Genomic DNA, 19,721 nt, shown 5'->3' on the forward strand with positions numbered 1-19,721 from the left:
CTTTCGTGTGTCCGTGTTTCTCTACGCCGAGTACGGTGACGGACGCGAGCGCCTCAACATGCGCCATTGAAATCAAACGTATCCCAGACGGCGGGGGCCAGTGTCTTTCGCTTTTCACAAACTCAGTAGCAGCCCTGTCTTGTCTAAAGTGACCGTCCGCTACATTTTTAAACAATGGAGACGATTTTAGAGCAACAGCGTCGCTACCACGAAGAGAAAGAGAGGCTGATGGACGCGAAAACCAAAGAAATGTTACACAAGAAGTCCACGGTACGCCGACCGCTTTATGGTAGCATTAGCACCGTTGCTAACCAAATAATACAAACACCGGACACAGCTGCAACGTAACTACTGTTTTCAAATGCATCTCGTTTCTCTTTCTCATAGCTGCGAGACCAGATTAACTCTGACCATCGAACAAGAGCCATGCTGGATGTAAGCAAGACGTTTGGTTTGTGTCACACAGCGGCTGGCTAACGCTAGTGTTTCTTAGGCTGAAGTGAACATGTCAGTCAGTCGTTCTTATCATTTATAATGCAACTCATAGAGATGGTTATAAATGTACCTTTAATTCTAAAACATTGGAGTATTTTTGCACTCACTTTACGGAGAGCGTTATAGGTAGTGTAGATAGGCTCTACTGGAATTATCCGGTATGCAAGTGATCCACCAAACAGGTTTTAATGAAGTAAAATTTCAACATAAATGATCAGTTTGCTGCTGTGCCCAGCAGCAACCAGGTTTTAAGACTGGAAAAATGAAGCATTTCAGACACCAAATCACTCCTTTGTGGTCTGCATTTAGCAGCACCCTGGCAGCTCAGACGTGCTCACAGGTTAAGCTTTGCAGTCTCACGAAACAGCAGTGTACAGTTAGATGTTGGAGGGTGAGCAGGCAGTGGTCAGAAGAGAGTTTGGTGAGACCTATTCTCCATGGAGCATAGGTGTTTCAGGAAGTTAGCTACATGTACATTGTCAGCATTTTTCATGATAAAGGACGGCCTGATAGTCTTTTCATCTTTTGACAGAGGTATATGGAAGTGAGCGCAAATCTCAGAGACTCCTATGAAGACAAAGATGGGTGAGTCTTTTGTGATTAACCTGCTCCAGTTGAGGGGGCTATACCTGCCTTAACTCTAGATGGGTTGAATTGGGCCCTTTCCAAATTGCAGATGTTACTGAAGGATCATGGTCCTTTGAGTTTTTAAACACAATATCTGTTGTCTTCACCTTTTCACAAATATTTGCTTTTAGAATTTGTTGTTGTCAGTTTCATCCTATTTACTTATTTATTTTTGTCGACTGGGACACAGGACCTGTCGTCAGAACATCTTGATTATCTTTGGTGCTTGTTGTTGATTATCACATTCAGAATTGTCACTTAACCAGGTGTATTGAACAAGAAATTGTTTTCCTTATTGGCAGGATGAGGAGGGATGAACTCGCTGCCATCTCAGGACCAAATGAGTTTGCAGAGTTCTACAATAGACTGAAACAGATAAAGGAGTTTCACAGAAAGCATCCAAATGAGGTAGTTCACCTCTGTCAGTTGTCAAATGACGCTGTTGAAACCTTTTGAAACTGAATATTAAGAACGTTGCTGTTTGGATTTCTTGCAGATTTCCATTCCCATGTCAGCAGAGTTTGAGGAGCTGATGAAGGCCAGAGACAACCCCAGCGAGGAGGCTCAGAGTAAGTCTGACTCCACTTCAACAGGAAAACAGTTGTATCAGTTTCATTTTAGGAGGTTCTGTCTCACAACAACCTCTTGACCCTAACCGGTGTGTCTGTGTCATGGCTCAGCAAATCTTACACTGGTACTTCCAGATAGCAGATAGTTACTGTGATATTACTGATTTACAATCATGTCATCAGATTTCAAATGATGTGTGACAAAACTGAAACTTCTTATCTTGTTTCTAGTGAACACTGAAATTCTCAGTTGTCTCAGGCCTCTTCTCTGAAAACTGCCAACATCAGTTATGACCCTGACCACTAAAAAATCAGGCCATAATTCAAATGTCAAAGTTTCATTTTCATGTTCAGGCTGCACACTCAGGACACATTTCACAATAACCAGATTTAAATGTTGTGTTACCTGCTTAAAAACAAAACTCTAAACTGTCAGTATTAGTACCAGCCTCAGAAATGTAATGTCAGTCAGGCTAATCACATGCTGGTGTGATATTATCCCTACTGTGAGGACGTGTCCAGCACAGACGGACTCTGCTGCTCTGAACGGCCCCTCCTGCTCATTCTCAGTGTCACGTCAGTGTCCTGTAGGAGCGGGGACTCCAGCTGCTGAGGAGGATTTCTCATATGAGTTTGCTGTATAGCAGGTTAGCCGACCACCACGAGGCTGCAGCCCAGTTAAACGTGAACTAGCTGAGATGGGTGCTCTGGGTGTGTGAGGGTGGCTCATACGGGTTGTGTAACAGATGAGGTGTGTGTGTGTGTGTGTGTGTCTTCCACAGACCTGGTGGAGTTCACTGATGAGGAAGGATACGGCCGTTACCTGGATCTCCACGACTGCTACCTGAAGTACATCAACCTGAAGGGAGCCGAGGTCATGATCCTGCGTGATTCAGTCTTCACCTCCTGACTAAACCGTAGTTTTTTTGTTAACCTGTAGCTGTGTTTGTCTCTTTCTGCAGAAACCTGAGTACATCACTTACCTGTCTTCATTCGACCAGCTGTTTGACATCCCCAAGGACAGGAAAAATGCTGAATACAAAAGGTAGGTCCATCACGCTTATTCCCAACAGAGGAGAATTCGATGTAGTGAATATATCCAGTTGTGTGCCATCACAGCTGTGAAGTGTGCTGGACCGGTTCAGCAGGAAATACACTGACCAAAAATATAAACACAACATTTTAGCTTTTACTCCCATTTTTCATGAGTTAGAATAAAAGATGTGAGATTTTGTCCACACACACAGAGGATTTATTTCTCTTTCATTTTCTTCTCAGATGTGTTTAAATCTGTGTTAGCGAGGATTTCTCCTTTTCCAAGATCAACCATCCTCCTGACAGATGTGTCGTATCCAGATGCTGATTACACAGCATGATTATTGCACAGGTGTTCCCTGGGTTGGTCCAAATTAAACAGCACTTTAAAATGTGCAGTTCTATCACACACACTTCCACAGATGCTGCACGTTTTGAGGAAGTGTTCACTCGGCTGCTGAATGTCCACCAGAGCTGATGACCATGAAATGAGTGAGTGGTCATCTCACTACAATAAAAGGTCTCCAGAGTCGTTTCCGGGAGCGTGGCCATACATCCACCCAGCCTCTCCCTCACCACTGAGCATGTTTGTGATGATCTGGACCTGTGTGTATGACAGTGTGATCTAGATCCTGTCAATATCCAGCAGCATCAGAGCCATTGATGAGGACAGGGTCAATAATCAACAACCTGTTCAACTCTGTGCAAAGGAGATGTGCATCACTGCATCAGGCTAATGGTGGTCAACCCAGATACTGACTTGTTTTCTGCTCCCCGACCCTCCCCCCAAAATAAGCCACATCTGTGGCCCAAGTCATGTGAAATCCACAGTTCAGTGCCTAATAAATGTCTTTCAAAAGCTGCAAACACTTGTTTGTGTCATCAGCATCTGGAGAAGAAAAATAACAGAACCCAAACTATACTCGTGGGGGGGGGGGGGGGGGGGGGGGATAACCTCGGCAACATAAGCATATATAAACACATTTTACAACACAATGACTCAGGACAATTTGCTCTGGGGGAGGGGGGGGGGGGGGGGGGAAGTACATTAACCGTCCTGTAGGACTGACATGTGATGTGTTGTGCGTCTGTGCAGGTATTTGGAGATGCTGCTGGAATACCTGCAGGACTACACAGACAGGGTCAAACCCCTGCTGGACCAGAACGAGCTCTACGGCAAAGTGCTGTCAGACTTTGAGAAAAAGTGGGAGAACGGGACGTTTCCAGGCTGGCCTGTAAGTTCTCCTCACAGCCTTCACATGTGATGATGGTTCAGTTTTTAGTTATTCATCTGACCCGTTGCTTCTCTCTCCACCTGGGTGTGTGGACTGTAGAAAGAGACGAGCAGCGCTTTGACTCATGCTGGAGCTCACCTGGACCTTTCTGCCTTTTCCTCCTGGGAGGTAAAAACTCAGTGTGAAGATTTATCCTTGAATATTAACGACTCATTCATGCTCATTCATGCCTCTGCTGGTGTTTCTCGCAGGAGTTGGCCTCATTGGGTCTGGACAGACTGAAGTCCGCTCTCATGGCGCTGGGACTGAAGTGTGGAGGGTGAGCTTGTTGTTTCTACGCAGAAGTAACATTAAAGCAGAGATGAGAGTCCTGCAGTTTCCAGGCTCAGTGTTTATGTTGATGTCATTGTCTGGACTGTAGCTGAAGCACGAGGGAACGTCAGTCTTGAGGAGTCGTAGCTGTTTTTCACTGACAAACAGCCTGAAGTGCACAAAGATGGCACTGCACGATCAGAGCCACACTGCATCACCGCACTATCTCTCTCTCTGCCTTACTCTACCTCTCTCTCTCTGTCCCCCCCCCCTTCTCCCTCCCTCCTCCTGTAACAATATTCCGTCTCTTACACAGAGATGATAAATCAGTGTAATTTCCTCATCTTGCTGCTGCTGCCTCTTAACGCTTAAAGCGCAGGTTTAGTTTCCACACGTCTGCACATGCCCATGACGGGAACATAACTGATATCAGCACAGTAGAAGCTGAGCCAAGCTCAGCACACTGTGGCTGCAGCTGATCACCAGTCAGAGGCCACAGGGTTATTCTCACTGCACAAAGCCTCACATGAAGCTGCTGTCCTCTCCACTCCACAAGCTCCAGGCTTGGTCAGTGTGACACAGTCACACCCACTATAATGACAAGAAGATAGGCACATCGGCTGGAAGGTAGGCCAGACAGTACCCCGCTGCACCACAGGTGGGCAGTAAGTGACATGACGAGGAGAGAGATCGCCTCCACCTCAGTATCCTTCTTGTCTATTTTTAGCTTTAACTAGCACTGCTTTCCTTGTTTGCCCTGACAGCACGCCCCTGCCTCAAACACAAAACACAGTAATGTATTTATCTACTATTAAAAAAAACAACAGAAAAATAGAATACCCCCACCCCCTCCATAATATGGTATTTCATGATATTTGGGCTGGACTGCATTGAGATATTGCTCCCAAGCCCTTGATGAATATGAATACCACAGCTATCAGTGGGAACAGGTCTAAGCCACACTGAGAACATGTCCTTCACTCAGTACAGAGTAACTTGTGTGTGTGTGTCTGTGTACAGGACCCTGGAGGAGCGAGCTCAGAGACTCTTCAGCACCAAAGGCAAATCCCTGGAATCACTGGACCCCTCCCTGTTTGCCAAGAATCCCAAAGCCAAAGGCCCTAAAAAGTAAGTGGGTTTTTTTAAAAAAAACACCTCAGTGCAGTGCTGACACTGACTCATGATAATGTTGGTTATGTAATTCATAACAATTTTCCATTCGTCACTCCTACAGAGACACAGAGCGGAACAAGGAAATTGCCTTCCTGGAGGCTCAAGTATATGAGTACGTGGAGATCCTCGGGGTGAGTGAACGGCTCTTCAGACCGACTTCCTTCATGTGGAGGGTTGGATACGTTCTGAGGTCAGTGTTAGGACAGACTGTGTCTGTGGTTACAGGAGCAGAGGCAGCTGACTCACGAGAACGTGCAGAGGAAGCAGGCGAGGACCGGAGAGGAGCGCGAGGAAGAGGAGGAAGAGCAGCTCAGCGAGAGCGAGAGCGAAGATGAGGACAACGAAATCATCTACAACCCCAAGAACCTGCCGCTGGGATGGGACGGCAAGGTGAGGCTCACGCTTGTGTACAACTGCGTCAGTTCTTCTGCACAAAACGACACAAAGGCAACATTCAAGTGACTTTACGATGCTCGAGATGACTGATGCTGCTGGGCTGTAGGAACTGAACCTGTGTCTTTAAGTTAGCAGAGCTGTTCAGTTTATTTTGGTCCTTATTAATATTTAGACATAGTAAATGCACATGGTGACCCTCTCACTGCAGGCCAGTGTGTAGTCAGAGAAAACAGGAACAAGAAGAACTTCTTCACCACTAAGATTAGACACTACACTAAAAAAAAATAGTTCCAGTGCATCAAAAAAAAAGAAAAGTAAAATAAAACAAACTTTCACTGCTATATTTATGCAATAATCTATAATAATAATCAATAATAATGATCACATCTCAGTTTTTTTATTTACTTATCACCATATTTTTTATATTTTTTTGAATTTACCAAGTGAGCTACACTTTCTTAATTCATTGTCACCACTCATCCACAGGTGACAGATATGCATCTTCTTTATATATTTGCCCTCACCCTTGTTTTTTTAAGGGATTGAGACAAAATATGAACAAACAAAGACAGAGAGAGATACAGGGGTTGCTATGCACAATTTGACAAGTGGTCACCAGGTCGACTCTTTCCTGCATGTCAGTGCCCCTCTCTCTGCCCCTTTCCTGTCACTCTCTTACTGTCCTGTCAAATAAGGGCACAAAATGGCCAAAAAATATCTTAGAAAAAAAAAAATTTGATCTTTGGATTTTATGAATCAGTAACAGATTATTCAAATGAAGACTGATTTGAATCGGAGAATATCTTTTTTTTCACTCCAGTGGATTGATCTACATTTTACGCCAGCTGGCTCTGAAAAACCTTGGTCTGACTTTGCTCTGCTTATATGTGCTGATCAGATGTGCGTGTTTGCTGATTTGCTGTTTTTTTTTCCCCTCCAGCCAATTCCATACTGGCTTTATAAACTCCACGGGCTGAACATCAACTACAACTGTGAGATCTGTGGAAACTACACCTACAGAGGACCCAAAGCCTTCCAGAGACACTTTGCCGTATGTTGTTTTTTTATCATGGACTCACTCTCTCACTCACTCAGGGCTGTCCACAAGGATATGAAGGATAAAGTGTAGTAGCCAGTGGGAAAAAGTGGCCCACTACACTTGAGCTTCCTGTTGATAAACTCTACACATGTGGGCAGTGAGCAGGTCTTATTTAGAGAAAGTGACTCAGTGACAGGAAACCAGAAAAGATGGATAAAATGTGTGATGTGGAAACATAAACATATATCATTGCAGGAGGTTCCATCACATCATATTTTATTATTAGTCTGTATAATTGTCCAATGGTAAAAAAAAAAAAAAAAATCCAGGACTGCTCTCGAACGTGCTCTCGATTGTGCTGGTGTTTTTGGTGAATGGAGAGCTGAATGTGTTGTTTGTAAATAATGAACGAGAGCGTTGTTTCTCTCACGTGAATTACTGACCCTCACACACCAAAAAGCTGTTTGCCAACCGCCAAAAAACATCAGAAGAAGAAGAGGAACTGTGTTTATGGCAGTAGCTGAGGATTAATGGCACTCTGCATGTGAACTGAAATCAGCAGATCCCTCAGGCTGAATCACGTTTCCATGACACCCACAGTAACACCTTCACTGCACCTCTTTTTTTGTACTTTCTGCATAACATGAAATGTATATACCCTGATGTGTTTTGAGTTGTTCTGCTTTATGACACATAGTTTAAGTGGTAAAACACGTTGGTTTTTTTCTTGGCTGTTAAAGGTGACTGGGGGCAGTGGATGAGCGTGAGGAGGTTCTACTGAAACAGAAGAGCTCAGAACAGCTCGTTAAAAAAAAAAAAAAAAAAAAAAGGAAGAAATGACATTTGTTCATTCATTAAGCCCATAAATGTGTGTGTGGCATACATGTGGAAAATTTAGCGCTGTCATTGGACGTTTTATTGCTTACAGCAAAATCGCCAAGTTGCTGCCTTGTTTTCTGAAGCAGCCTCTCTAATGAGGAGCCCCCCTGTCTGCTGTCAGTGCAGTTCCTCATGTGTTTAATCAGCTTTTGTCGAACACTGCAGACGACTCTGCTCAGCTGACACACACATTCATACAGAGCATGTGGGGGCAGGACTGATGCTGACCAATAGGCCCGTTTCTCTGTCATTAGATCAGTGAACAGATTTTGCACTTCGAGTGAAATCAAATGCTGAAGTGTGAAACTGATGTGTGTTTTGCGTTGTGTTCTCCAGGAGTGGAGGCACGCTCACGGTATGCGCTGTCTCGGAATCCCCAACACCGCTCACTTCGCCAACGTCACTCAGATCGAGGACGCCGTCTCTCGTAAGTCTGTCAGATGCCCCAACATCTGCATTTTGAAGAATGTTTAGGAGTTTGTTTTAACAAGGGATGTGTGTGTTGTGTTTGTTTTTACACTAGTGTGGGCAAAACTGAAGTCCCAGAAGGCCTCAGAGCGGTGGCAGCCAGACACAGAGGTGAGTCCACACTGATGGAATCACAGCTGAGTCAGTGATAATCCCAGTGATGATGATGATGACTTATTCCATGACTCGTGTGTTTTTTCAGGAAGAGTATGAGGACTCGAGTGGAAATGTGGTCAACAAGAAGACGTACGAGGATCTGAAGAGGCAGGGCTTGCTGTAGAGGAGTGGAGGAAATGAAAAGATGTAACTCCTAAGGAATGACATCCAAAATTTGCTATGTTTTTTATTTTAATTTACTGTTTTCTCTGTTTCTTTTTATTTGTAAGTAGTGATGTTATTTTACACGCTGTCCCATCCTCCATTCCTCCCTTTGATAACTTTGTAATGTGGCAACCATTGATTATCATAATAAACTCAGTACTTTTGACACTGTGCTGTTTCATCTTTATCGCTGTTCTCTCAGCTTGTGAATCAGGGTTTATTATCAGACTGTTGCTCAGCGGCTGCACAGTCGCAGGCCTCTGTGAGTGCTCCTGTTTACTGGTGCCACTGACTTGTAAGTGTATTTGAACTCTTGTTTATGATCATGATTTTATAGCTGCATTAAACGCTTGAGGAATACAATGGAATGTTGAGATATTTATATAACTATTTCACACACAATGTATTCAGACTCCTCCAATTCAATCTAAAAAAAGATCTCATCAATCTACTCTCAACATCCCAAAATAAAACAGAATTTTATACATTTCACCAAATTTATTTAAAAGGAAAAACTGAAATATTACATTGATCAAAGGATTCAAACACTTTGCTATGAGACTTGGATTCACTGTACAGTGATTGTGACATCAAATGTTGATGCACTGTATATATGTCCGATACACCCACCCACTGTGTGTATATATACATATTTAATATGGTTCAAGGTCATCTTTATTATACCCCATGGGGAAATTTAATATAATATATATATCATAATCACACAGACCAACACACACTCAAATTACACAGAAGAGGAAGAGTTACATAAGACTGTTGAAAAAGCCAGTGGCAGCAGACAAATGAGTTTTTGAGTCTATTGGTCATCTTCACATAATATATCTGTGACCAGGGAGCAGCTTGCATTTACTAAACTGAGTGGGCCTTTTTCCTGGCTCTGGCCATAATGCATATCTGTATTTAATGGATTCACAAGGAAGCCTGCTTTGGGTGTAGATCCTCTATTCTGTGATGAGTGATCGTTTGGTCCTCTACTGCGATATAATAGACTGAACATTTTAAGGTTTTCTCCTGACAAAGAAAAGGTGGATCACAAACAGTTTTTGACAGGCTCATTGACTAATTCAGATTAGAGAAACTAATTTTGCCAAAAATGACAAAATGTAAAGATATGGAATAGATGGAAGCCTTCTGTGCTGTTTGCAACCTAGTAACTGGTTGATATAGGCAGAGTTACAGTGTAATAACCTTGTTCACCAGGTCAGTAGTGACAGCAGCAGCTCTGCTTGCTCTGGCCATTGCTTCCCCTGAGAGATAAAGAGAAAATTATCTGTTCATATCAATAACACTACAGATACTACGCAGGCTTATGAGCAAATGCATACAGATATTTAGAGAGTTATGTCGTCTACACAGCTCATGAATATTTTATGTTACGTTTACAGTGAGAGGACGTCAGATAAACAGTAGTTTGAGGTGGACGGCAGGGGAGAACAGGGAGAGCTGTTCTTTTGAAACCCCTGTGATTGAAAGAGACTGAGATGTTCACACATGCTTTGTTAAAATTAGTGTTAAAGCTGCTTCTAACAAAAATATTGATTAATCTACAGATTATTCTTTGTTAATTGATCAGTTGTTTGGTTTGTAAATGTGAGGAAATGGTAAAAATAGTTCCAGAAAATCTTCACTTTCTCGTCACATAAAACTTCATCATGAGAGAATGATCAAATAACTGACTGTGGACGTAGACGTAGATTTTATTTAACCCTGGGAAATGTTCCAGCTCCAGCTTTGTCTCGCACCACATCACCAGTGTGGCAACATTATCTGATATAACTGGAAACTAAGTTCTCCTTTTGCCTTCATACATTTTATATTACTCAGTAGATTCAGTCACTATTGAACATCATCTTTCTGACACTCTCAACAGCTCAGATCAGTGGTGACAGGGAAACACAACTCATGTCTCATCTAAGGCACTGAAGACACCACCACAACACACCCAATCACACCATGATTCTGGGAGTATTAACTTCTTTTCTTGTCTATTGTCTTAAAGGTCTCATATTGTATAAAGGTCGATTTCCATGTGTTTTTGATTATAGATCAGGTCTAGGTTCTATATTAATACTGTGAAAGTATCAAAGCCTCAGTCCACAGAGAAATGCACACAGCCTGTATTCAGACACTGAGCCTTAAAACCAGCCGTCAGGACTTCCTGAACTTTGTGATGTCACAACAAAACAGTCACTGCTCTTGTGGGATTTGGTTGCTCTGGCTGTTTACCTGAACTATACTATACCAACTCTACTATGTTTTCATTTGATCACTCAAAAAGCAATCAGCCTAGCCCAGCTTAAGGATATCAACACTTCAAATTAAACACCAGAAAAGTGTAAAATACGGGACCTTTAATATAAAATGAGCAGTAAGGGGAGTAAGAAGACCTCCTTCTGGATGGTTAATGACTTTATAATCTAATTGCTTGGACAGGTGATGGTACTAACATGTTTATGTAAGAAAACTTGATGTTCAGTAATATACAGGTACGCACGAGATGATAACTGACATGTCTCCTGAACTATGAACTATGAAGTCTGAAATCATGATTCTAAAAATATCAGATATTTTGATCCTGAAATTTAAAACATAACATCTTGACTGAATTTTTGAGATATTGAACACTAGCACCAACCTGTGAGAATCTTGTATCACTCGACACCTCCCTCATATTTCATGGAATACCAAACACATCATCACTGTTCATCACTGTTCAGTGCAGACATGGTAACAAGCTCATTATCTGCTCCCGTAGCCTCCTGGGATCTTTAGTTAATATTCAATTTGTTTACAGGTGATACAAGTAATTACACGAAATCTATGAGGCTCCCTGATTTAGCCCATTTCAGTGGCTAGAATAATTGGTTTCATTTCTAATCTGGAAGCAGGGACGAATGAGCTTTTCACCCTCAGATGAGGAGCAGTTTTTCTGCTTGGTGAGAACTGGCGAATGCAGTCAACAATAATGACTGTAATTTCTTGTAAGCAGTCTGTGCGTGAATGAAATTAAATGGCATGATTTTGATGTCACACTGATGTGTTATGTCTCACTCCTGCAGAGCTGTGAGCATGATGCAAATCACTGAAGCTCACTTTAAATCCACTCAAAGGTCAATATCTCAATTTAAACAAGACGTTATTATCTGCAAAAAGCAACCCTGGTTTATAAGTTTTAACTAATGGCTTTAATCAGTCATTTATTGGTGCTTCATAAATCAATTACAATCAGTTAGTAGGAACAATATTGCAGCTGCCCAATCGTGAAAAATGCCTTTGGCTGGCGTTCATCCTCAACACACTTTATTTACATTTACAATCTGATGGAAATGTAAATGGACTATAGTCTAGCAGCAATTTACAATGTACAGTATATATATCAAGTCAAACAGTAAATTAATCTTACCTTTCTGTAGCACTTTGAAATATGTGTGGCTTTAGAAAATATATGTGCATATTTAATGATTTAATTTCAAAAGGGAAATAAGCATCAGGATGGACACATGGACAGGAAGTACGAGGAATTCAAAGTTCAAAGTTCAAAATTTAAAGGATATCCAGGTTCATTTGTCATAGTATACAGGTCACAAAGGTGATCAGGTGAAAGAAGCTGTTTTTTATTGTCACGCCACCTCCTGACTGCATCTATCAAATAAGGCTACAAGTCACACATTCACAACACAAGCAGTTTGAGGTTCAGTGTGACTTTGACATTTCAGATCTGTTGAGAGGTAAAAATAAATCTGCCAAGCACCACCTCTGAAGCGCACTGATTAACAACTTGTGTCTTTATTAGATTCAAACAAAATGTGAAGTGAAAAAGTGTTGATTTGTGCCTCAGAGGAGTGTTATGGATTTCTTGGCGTGAGCAGTGACTTCCTGCAGTCTCTTTTGGCTGTCTGTTTATGCTAAGCTAAAATAAGCGAAGCTAATTGTCTTCTGGCTCCAACTTGATATTTAACTCTTGGCCACTCAAAACCTCACAGACAATTTATATGAGAAGATAGGAGACAATTACATAACATGAAGAAATGTGGGTAAAACAGCAGTCAGACTGTACAAAGGTGTGGTGTGGCTCAGTGGTGCCGGCAGCCGTATTTCTGTTTTTTAAAATGATTTTGTATGTTAATTTAGCTTAATGAGGGAATCTGCATTTCATAAAAACATTTTTGGAGAGTTCAAAATGCTCATTCACTCTCTTTCATGTACTTATAACCCCTCTACCTGACATTACATTATTCACAGCACGGGATACGGGACAAATTGCATCTTGTTTTACATGGGACGGGAGGCGACCCTAGTGGGAAACCTGAAGGTAGCCTGCAAGCAGTTCTTGTGCGTGCTACTAATATAATCCTGCCGGCACCACTGGTGCGGCTGATGCAGGTATCAGGGCTCAGGTCTGATTGGTGCTCCTCATTCTCAACCTTTTGCATTTACCTCCTGTAAATGATTACGTTGGAGGATATTCTTTGATAATGTCTGTAATGTAATGTCTGCTCATATTTTTAGTTTGGAACATCAAGGTAAAAAAAAAGAGGGAGGTCTTAAAGAATGTACGAGAAGTCATCCGTTCAGTATAATCTATAACGCTAAAGGAAATGCATAGGTACATGTCCTCTGTTGCATCTCTGCTAAAGGACCTTTTTTTGACAGTGCTATAAATAGTTTTCTCATAATATTGCCCTGTTTTTCCAATTCAGAGTTTTGAATCAGACATGATATAAATAGACTGAAAACGAATAAAGTTACGTTCTGTGTAGCTTCTTATATTTGATTTCCTAACATACTATCAGAGTAAAAAAATACTGTAAGGCCCTGTTTGAAATGTTAACCTCCTGCTGAGTTCTTCATGTGGTTGAACATAAACCTGTAATATACACTCACTATCCATTTAATTAGCACAGTCTCATGTAATCCTCTGACGTATGTGAATGGGTGGGATTATGACCTTTCTTACAGTGTCGACATCAACCAGTTCATTTAAACCGCCATAAAAGTACATTTCATTACAAAGCTGTTGTATCGGATCAAATTGCATGTACATACAGTATATACCCAATGAAGTGACAGTGAGTGTATATTATACAGTGTAATGTAATTTAAAGAAGAGAGTTCAAACAGATTCATGCAGACTATGGGTTAAATCCATTTCACCACGTAAACATGCTGCAAGGATGTAGACGTAGACGTGTTATTTACTGCACATTTATTTTACTAAATAAGATCCTAATCCTAAATATTTGCATGTACTTTGCTTGTATAATTGCTTACAGCCGTTCTGTAGTTTTAGCCTCGTCTGTGATGCCGAGCTGTATCATTCAGCTGTTACACCGGTTACATGCACCATGGTAATCCTGATGATGTAAGTGCAGTGGGCTTGGGAAAAGGGGGTCGTCTGACCTTCAGTACAAATGAGGATGTGGTAAATTCTCAGTCAAATGACTTGTGTCATACCAGCCTCATCTGTCCATCTGTATTTCAGTTAACAAGACCAGGAGTCTTCGGCCAGGCTGGCAGCTCTGTGAGGCAGCGTTCAGGCACGCTGGTGCTCTGAGCTAAATACTCACATCAGCTAACACACTCACAGTGATAATACTAGTAGACTGACATTTAGCAGGTACACCCAAATGTCATTTATACAGAGATATTGAATTTCCATATATGAAATATACATATAACTAAAAGCATATGTAAAAATTATATATGAAACCTAAAGGAAATTAGAACAATTTTATATATTAACATCCATGTCTAGACTATAAAAATATGTATGTTTATGTACATATGCTTATATTGTAGACATATGTGACATAAATATACTGTATTTCCATCCCAGAACCTTTCGTTATATGTTGATATCATTTACAGGAGGGTCCAAAAGTCTGAGACCACGCTCCCAGAGAGTGAAGATAGACATGTTTAAATGAATAAGAAATAAATAAGAAAAACATATATAAGCAAATATATTTTTTATGTGTATGTTGTTTTGGTAATCTTGCATGCAAAAATGAAATATATAGTGTTAACACATATGGTCGCTACACGTTACACTATATAAAAACCTAATCATATAGATATTTTTAATATATGTACATAATTACTATGGGTATTTCATACATGTTATAAACTTACATCTTCATATATCCAGAAGATATTTATATGTATGATAACAATATAACCCCTTATCATTAACATATATGGCAACATCAGTAGGGACATACATGCCATATATTACATGTCTGTATAATGTTTACCACCATGTTCACCATTTTAGCTTTGCATGCTGTGCAAACATTAGCAGGCGAACATCCATCCAGTAGAAAGATGTGAATCTAACAGGGTCACACTCAAACACAATATTGTCCACACAGATCTTAACAAAAGAAAACAACATGTCTTATCATTTCTTCAGTGATCACTGGTCACACACATTAACGCTGCTGTTTTCAAGCTGCATATTCTTCATGTCTACATAAACATACTCACTTTCTCTATGACAATAACATCATCTGTTATGTAACACATGACAGGGCTACATTTACACATACATTTACATCTATTCTTGCTTTTGCATAAATAAGTAGTTTCACAGTTTGACTGTTGTTGAGACTGACTTGCTACTGAGCCAGTCTCAGAGGATGTTCCACCTTGATGAAACAAATCAAATCCGGAATACAGAATCAGTCTTCAAAAACCTGTTTACATGCAGACCTGTGTTCTCATACAGTTATCATTAAAAGTCTCCAGTCTTAGTTCTTTACAGCTAGTCAAAGCCTGCAGATGGTGCTGCGTTACCGTGATTTTCTGGTAGAAACTGGTGGGATAGATTCTACATGCTGAGTGGTAGAAACTCTGCAGTACAGGTGCAACTCTGCCTTGCACTGTGAGGTTGTGGAAAAAATATAGAGGGAGAGAAAAGAGACGACAGAGCCTGCCTGCTGCTGCTGACCTTCAGGTACTGTTCGTCAAACAGCTGCACTGCTGGAACCACAGCTGTCATTCACTGCTCGCTCTCTATCATCTCAGCCTCGTCACTGAATTAATAGTCAAGTTCTATGTTGGTGTGAGTCTGAGTTTATTAATGTTCATGCTCACAGTCAACAATTGAATATAAGCAGAAATTACATTAGTACAAACATTAAGATCTAAAACTACAAGTACATCTGAATACACACGTATCCATACATTCAATCACATTTACAGATACAACCATACACTTACACTAAAACTGCATAAAAAGCAACAATACAAAAACAAATACAAACACCAAAGACTCACCTTCCTGTGGGAGCGAGTCGTGCAGTGGCAGTTGAGTGTGTGTCATCTCTTTGACCAGCTGAACCGCTGGCTGTGGTGGGCGTGGCCTCTGGGGCTGATGCCGGGCCCCTTTTTTGCACCATCTCCAGCAATGCAAACTGGCTGAACACTATCATATTCCAAACATAGCTTTACCACAGCAATACAGACGGTGACATGGTCCTCGCAGGACAGGCTGTGTCTGGCTCGAACAGTCAGACAATGGAGCCGTTAAGAGGATTCCCTCACTACCTGTTTAATATGAGGGTCCTCACAGGTGAAAACTTACATAGTTGATGTTGGACCTACCAGGACTTTGTGTACCCCGAGAAACAGAGAGGCAGGTTGTGGTGGGTTTCTGGAGAGGCAGATTCTCAGTTCCACTGATTTTTCTTGCAGCACGTTGTTTGATACAGCCTGTTTATCCAGCTGCTGGGAGTGGAGTGGGAGACAGTTATTGTCAGCATACCCAACATCCAATGTGTAGTCAAAGACAGTCTCTTGAGTGGACACATCTATGAGAAAGAGATGTGGTCAAACCTGAAACTTCAGACACCACTGTTGGCATCAGTTCATTTCTGATAAAACTTTCCCGTGTTTTCCCTGAACTTGATTTTCATGAGATGGGCTCCCTATCATTGGGAGTGCTGTGTATGGACCACACCTCTGCAGACGTAACTGTTTCCTGTTCACACTGTAAATGTTGACAGTGTGAGTGAGGACAGGGGCCAGGCCTTCAGCGAGGTCCTTCAGCAGGGATGGTGGTATACCATCTGTCCAACAGGCCTTTTGTGGGTCATGGGAAGATGAGAAGGGTAAGGGGGGAGATGGGGTGTTACTGGTCCAAAGTATCAGTGTATCCATATGAATGTGTATTATTAATATTGTATATTATTTTGTGTGTATTTTTATCTGACTGTCATTGGTTCACTGCAGTGCCACGGTGGAAATATGCAGTCATGGAACTGACTGTGTATTTCCACTTATTATAATATGTGCTGTATCATATTAAAAAAACATATGAATGTTAAGGTAAAAAAACGTGGTTTTCATTGGAGGGGATCTTCACGATGATGTTTTAAAAAACATTGTGGTATTTACTGAGATTGATGGTATTTACCGAGTCCAGCACCCATTTTACAACCTTTAATGCTCTGAATGGTGGCCTGAATGGGCAGGAGGTCACAGTAGCTGCTGAGATATCTTCTGGATGAAAGTGTAACCACTGACACACTTAATCATTTAATCCTTGGACTCTCCTGTTGGTCGGGTAAAATCTGCAGTGTTGGTGAAGTTACTGTAAAAATAATGCAGGTTAGCAGTTTGGTGAAGTTGTGATGACATTAATGTACTTGTTGTGTGATCATATTGGTCATTATTTTGCTGCTGCATTACTTTGTAAAAGTAATACCACTCCTCGTCTGTCACTCATACCTTGGTGTCGACATGAGCAGCTTTTCCTCCACTTTGCAGCTCACCACAGTCTGGGCAGTTTTCCCTTTGTTACTGCTGCAGCTGGCTATGCTAGCAATTCTGTTAGGCTGTAGTTAGGGACCAGCTAAATGCTTAGCTTAATATGTTAGCATATGCCAACATTTCCTAGTACATCTGAGGCTGATGAAATGTTAGTTTAACTGGTACTTGGTCATAAACCGAAGTACTGAACAAATTCAAATTTTGACCTGATGATTGCATTAGATGAAAAAATGCTGGATTATTAAAGTCACTGTGAATCACCCTCTGGGGACCATGAATGTCTGCACTGATTCTCATGGCAATCCATCAAGGATTTGTTGATATATTTCAGTCTCGCCACTGCTATACAACTGCCCAGGGCAGCTTTATAGTGGCAACAGCAGAAGCAACACTTGATAATTGTAGATGAGGCACAAATCATCAAGTAACAATAAGGGTTTTCAAACACTGACACTAACAAAAGTGCAATGAAATACTTGGACTAAGACTTACAGGCCAACAGAGGCGCTGGGAAAAACTGAGGAACAGGAACGGGAACGAAACAAGAAAAAACCAACGAAGGGAACACAAGCTGAAGCACGAGGTGTCACAGGGGGAAACTGATCTGGGAGCACAGAGACGAAATCCAGAGGGGAGGCAGGGGCAGTTGGACAGGGGCAGACACATCGGGAAAATAAAGACGAGGAAGTAAAACAACCAACAGACACTCAACAGTTGTATGCAAATAAATAAGGAAATAAGTAAAAAAGTCCAAACAAAGTCAGTAGAAGAGATTACAGATCATGACTCATCAGTCATAGGTGTATTTCATTATCCTAAATTATTTTGCAAGTTAAAATGCTGAGAGAAACTCACTGTACTTAGCTTTTAAATCCTAAAGTGTAGATTAGCGATGATTAGCTGCTCTGAGGCCTGACATTTGTGAAGGGGCTGCCGGCCATGGGCACAGGCTTTATGGGAATAGAGCCAGCAAAGCGTGGTATTAGTGTCCTGGGGGATGTGCTTTGCTCCAGTGGTTTCTCTTTCACATGAGGGCGGCAGCCAGGCCACTCTGACACAGGAGCATGTCGGCCAAAGTCAAGTCTGCGCACAGAAAGCTGCTCCGTCGGTTTATGAATTTAGAAAGAACTGCTTGAAACATCCTGGTGTTAGTATGTTGGTAACAACCAACAGGGTGGGGTCAGATTACTTTGAAGTGATTTAATGTAAAATGTAATCTAATCCGAATAGTTTTTAAAATTAAAAAAGTATTTAAAAATCAGACACTGAAAATAGTGCACCTTAGGCCACCTATTCTTATTTCTCTTGAAACCATATTATTATATGTGACTGTAATCTGATGATGTAATCCTGATTACCTGTAATCTGTTATTACCCAACCCGGACCACCAAGCATGCATGGAAACGTTTATGTGACCTCTAGGACATCTTCTCATTTATTTTAGTTCAGTGAAATACTTGCAGGAGATGTTTTGAAAAACAACTCCAGCTATAGCTAGCTACCAGTCTGAACAGAAGCTGACATTCAGGTTACACTTTGATGTGTTTTTACTTCATATGATCACCCTCACATTGAAGCCCATTACCCTTTGTTCATCTTATAATTAAGATATTGCAGTTTAGAACAGAGAAAAGGCCTCTAACCTGATGTTCTGTGCCTACCTGTACAGTTGTCCTGCATATACACAGTCACTATTATGGACATTTAAGATGCACTCAGATCTCCAAATAAAGGGGTTTAGTTCATCTGGATAAATGGCTGTTTATTTTACAGCCTGTCAGTTTGTTGCCCTGTTGGACGTTGTCTTATCAATGTTACCATATCCCAAGCTCTCAGTGTTGCTGAGCACAATGTTGCCATAATGAATAGAGATGATAAATAAGCCAATAAATTAGTTGTAATAAAGGAGAATTATCCTTTAAGTTAGAGGTCTGCACTGATTTCCCCTGCTGCTGACATCTTCAGGCCACTACCCAAGCTGTATTAAGTGAATTAACTACTTGAGAGTCTATGCAACTCTTGTTTTTTAATTGCAGTGGTTTATAATTGGGTTGTGCAATATAAAGTATAACAAAAGAAACAAATGCACTTTGATTCCAAACCTCAATGCACCAATAATTTAGCCCAGTGGGAGCATCTGGTAGGAGCTTCTGTCCTATATTTTAAATACTGCACAGCCTGTTTTAAGATCGGCTGCAGTGATTATTTCAGTCTCTGAGGGAATTGACGGAAGAACCAGATTTCAGCTGTTATCACCAGATACAGACCAGCTCGCAACTCAGTAGCTGTCATTTCAGCTCTGGGCAGATCTCTGATGATTTCTCTAAGCTACATTTTGCACCTCTGTCACTTCACATCAAACACTGATTCTCCAACAG

The 19,721-nt window shown here is 41.3% G+C and overlaps 2 protein-coding genes across 3 annotated transcripts in view; one reads left to right on the forward strand and one right to left on the reverse strand.

The window, feature by feature from the left end:
- rpl15 (ribosomal protein L15) overlaps positions 1 to 19,721 on the reverse strand; it is a 397,523-nt gene that overhangs the window by 102,797 nt on the left and 275,005 nt on the right. The window lies entirely within an intron of this gene.
- sf3a3 (splicing factor 3a, subunit 3) lies at positions 33 to 8,720 on the forward strand. Its single transcript, XM_071500511.1, has 17 exons — positions 33 to 270; positions 388 to 435; positions 1,028 to 1,080; positions 1,425 to 1,530; positions 1,619 to 1,691; positions 2,474 to 2,565; positions 2,654 to 2,736; positions 3,823 to 3,961; positions 4,061 to 4,129; positions 4,213 to 4,280; positions 5,294 to 5,401; positions 5,508 to 5,577; positions 5,672 to 5,836; positions 6,783 to 6,893; positions 8,097 to 8,187; positions 8,284 to 8,339; positions 8,431 to 8,720. The coding sequence occupies exons 1-17, from the start codon at positions 175 to 177 to the stop codon at positions 8,506 to 8,508; spliced, it is 1,506 nt and encodes a 501-aa protein (XP_071356612.1). The 5' UTR covers positions 33 to 174; the 3' UTR covers positions 8,509 to 8,720.

This window comes from Trachinotus anak, unplaced genomic scaffold (assembly GCF_046630095.1).
Source record: "Trachinotus anak isolate AG129_WGS33_773 ecotype Australia unplaced genomic scaffold, CSIRO_AGI_Tana_v1 ptg000016l, whole genome shotgun sequence".
NCBI lineage: Eukaryota > Metazoa > Chordata > Actinopteri > Carangiformes > Carangidae > Trachinotus > Trachinotus anak.

Coding starts and splice junctions, on each gene's coding strand:
- sf3a3 (XM_071500511.1), top strand. CDS start 175: ATGGAGACGATTTTAGAGCAACAGCGTCGCTACCACGAAGAGAAAGAG. Junction 1,531..1,618: donor ACAGAAAGCATCCAAATGAG/GTAGTTCACCTC, acceptor GATTTCTTGCAG/ATTTCCATTCCCATGTCAGC. Junction 6,894..8,096: donor CCTTCCAGAGACACTTTGCC/GTATGTTGTTTT, acceptor TGTGTTCTCCAG/GAGTGGAGGCACGCTCACGG.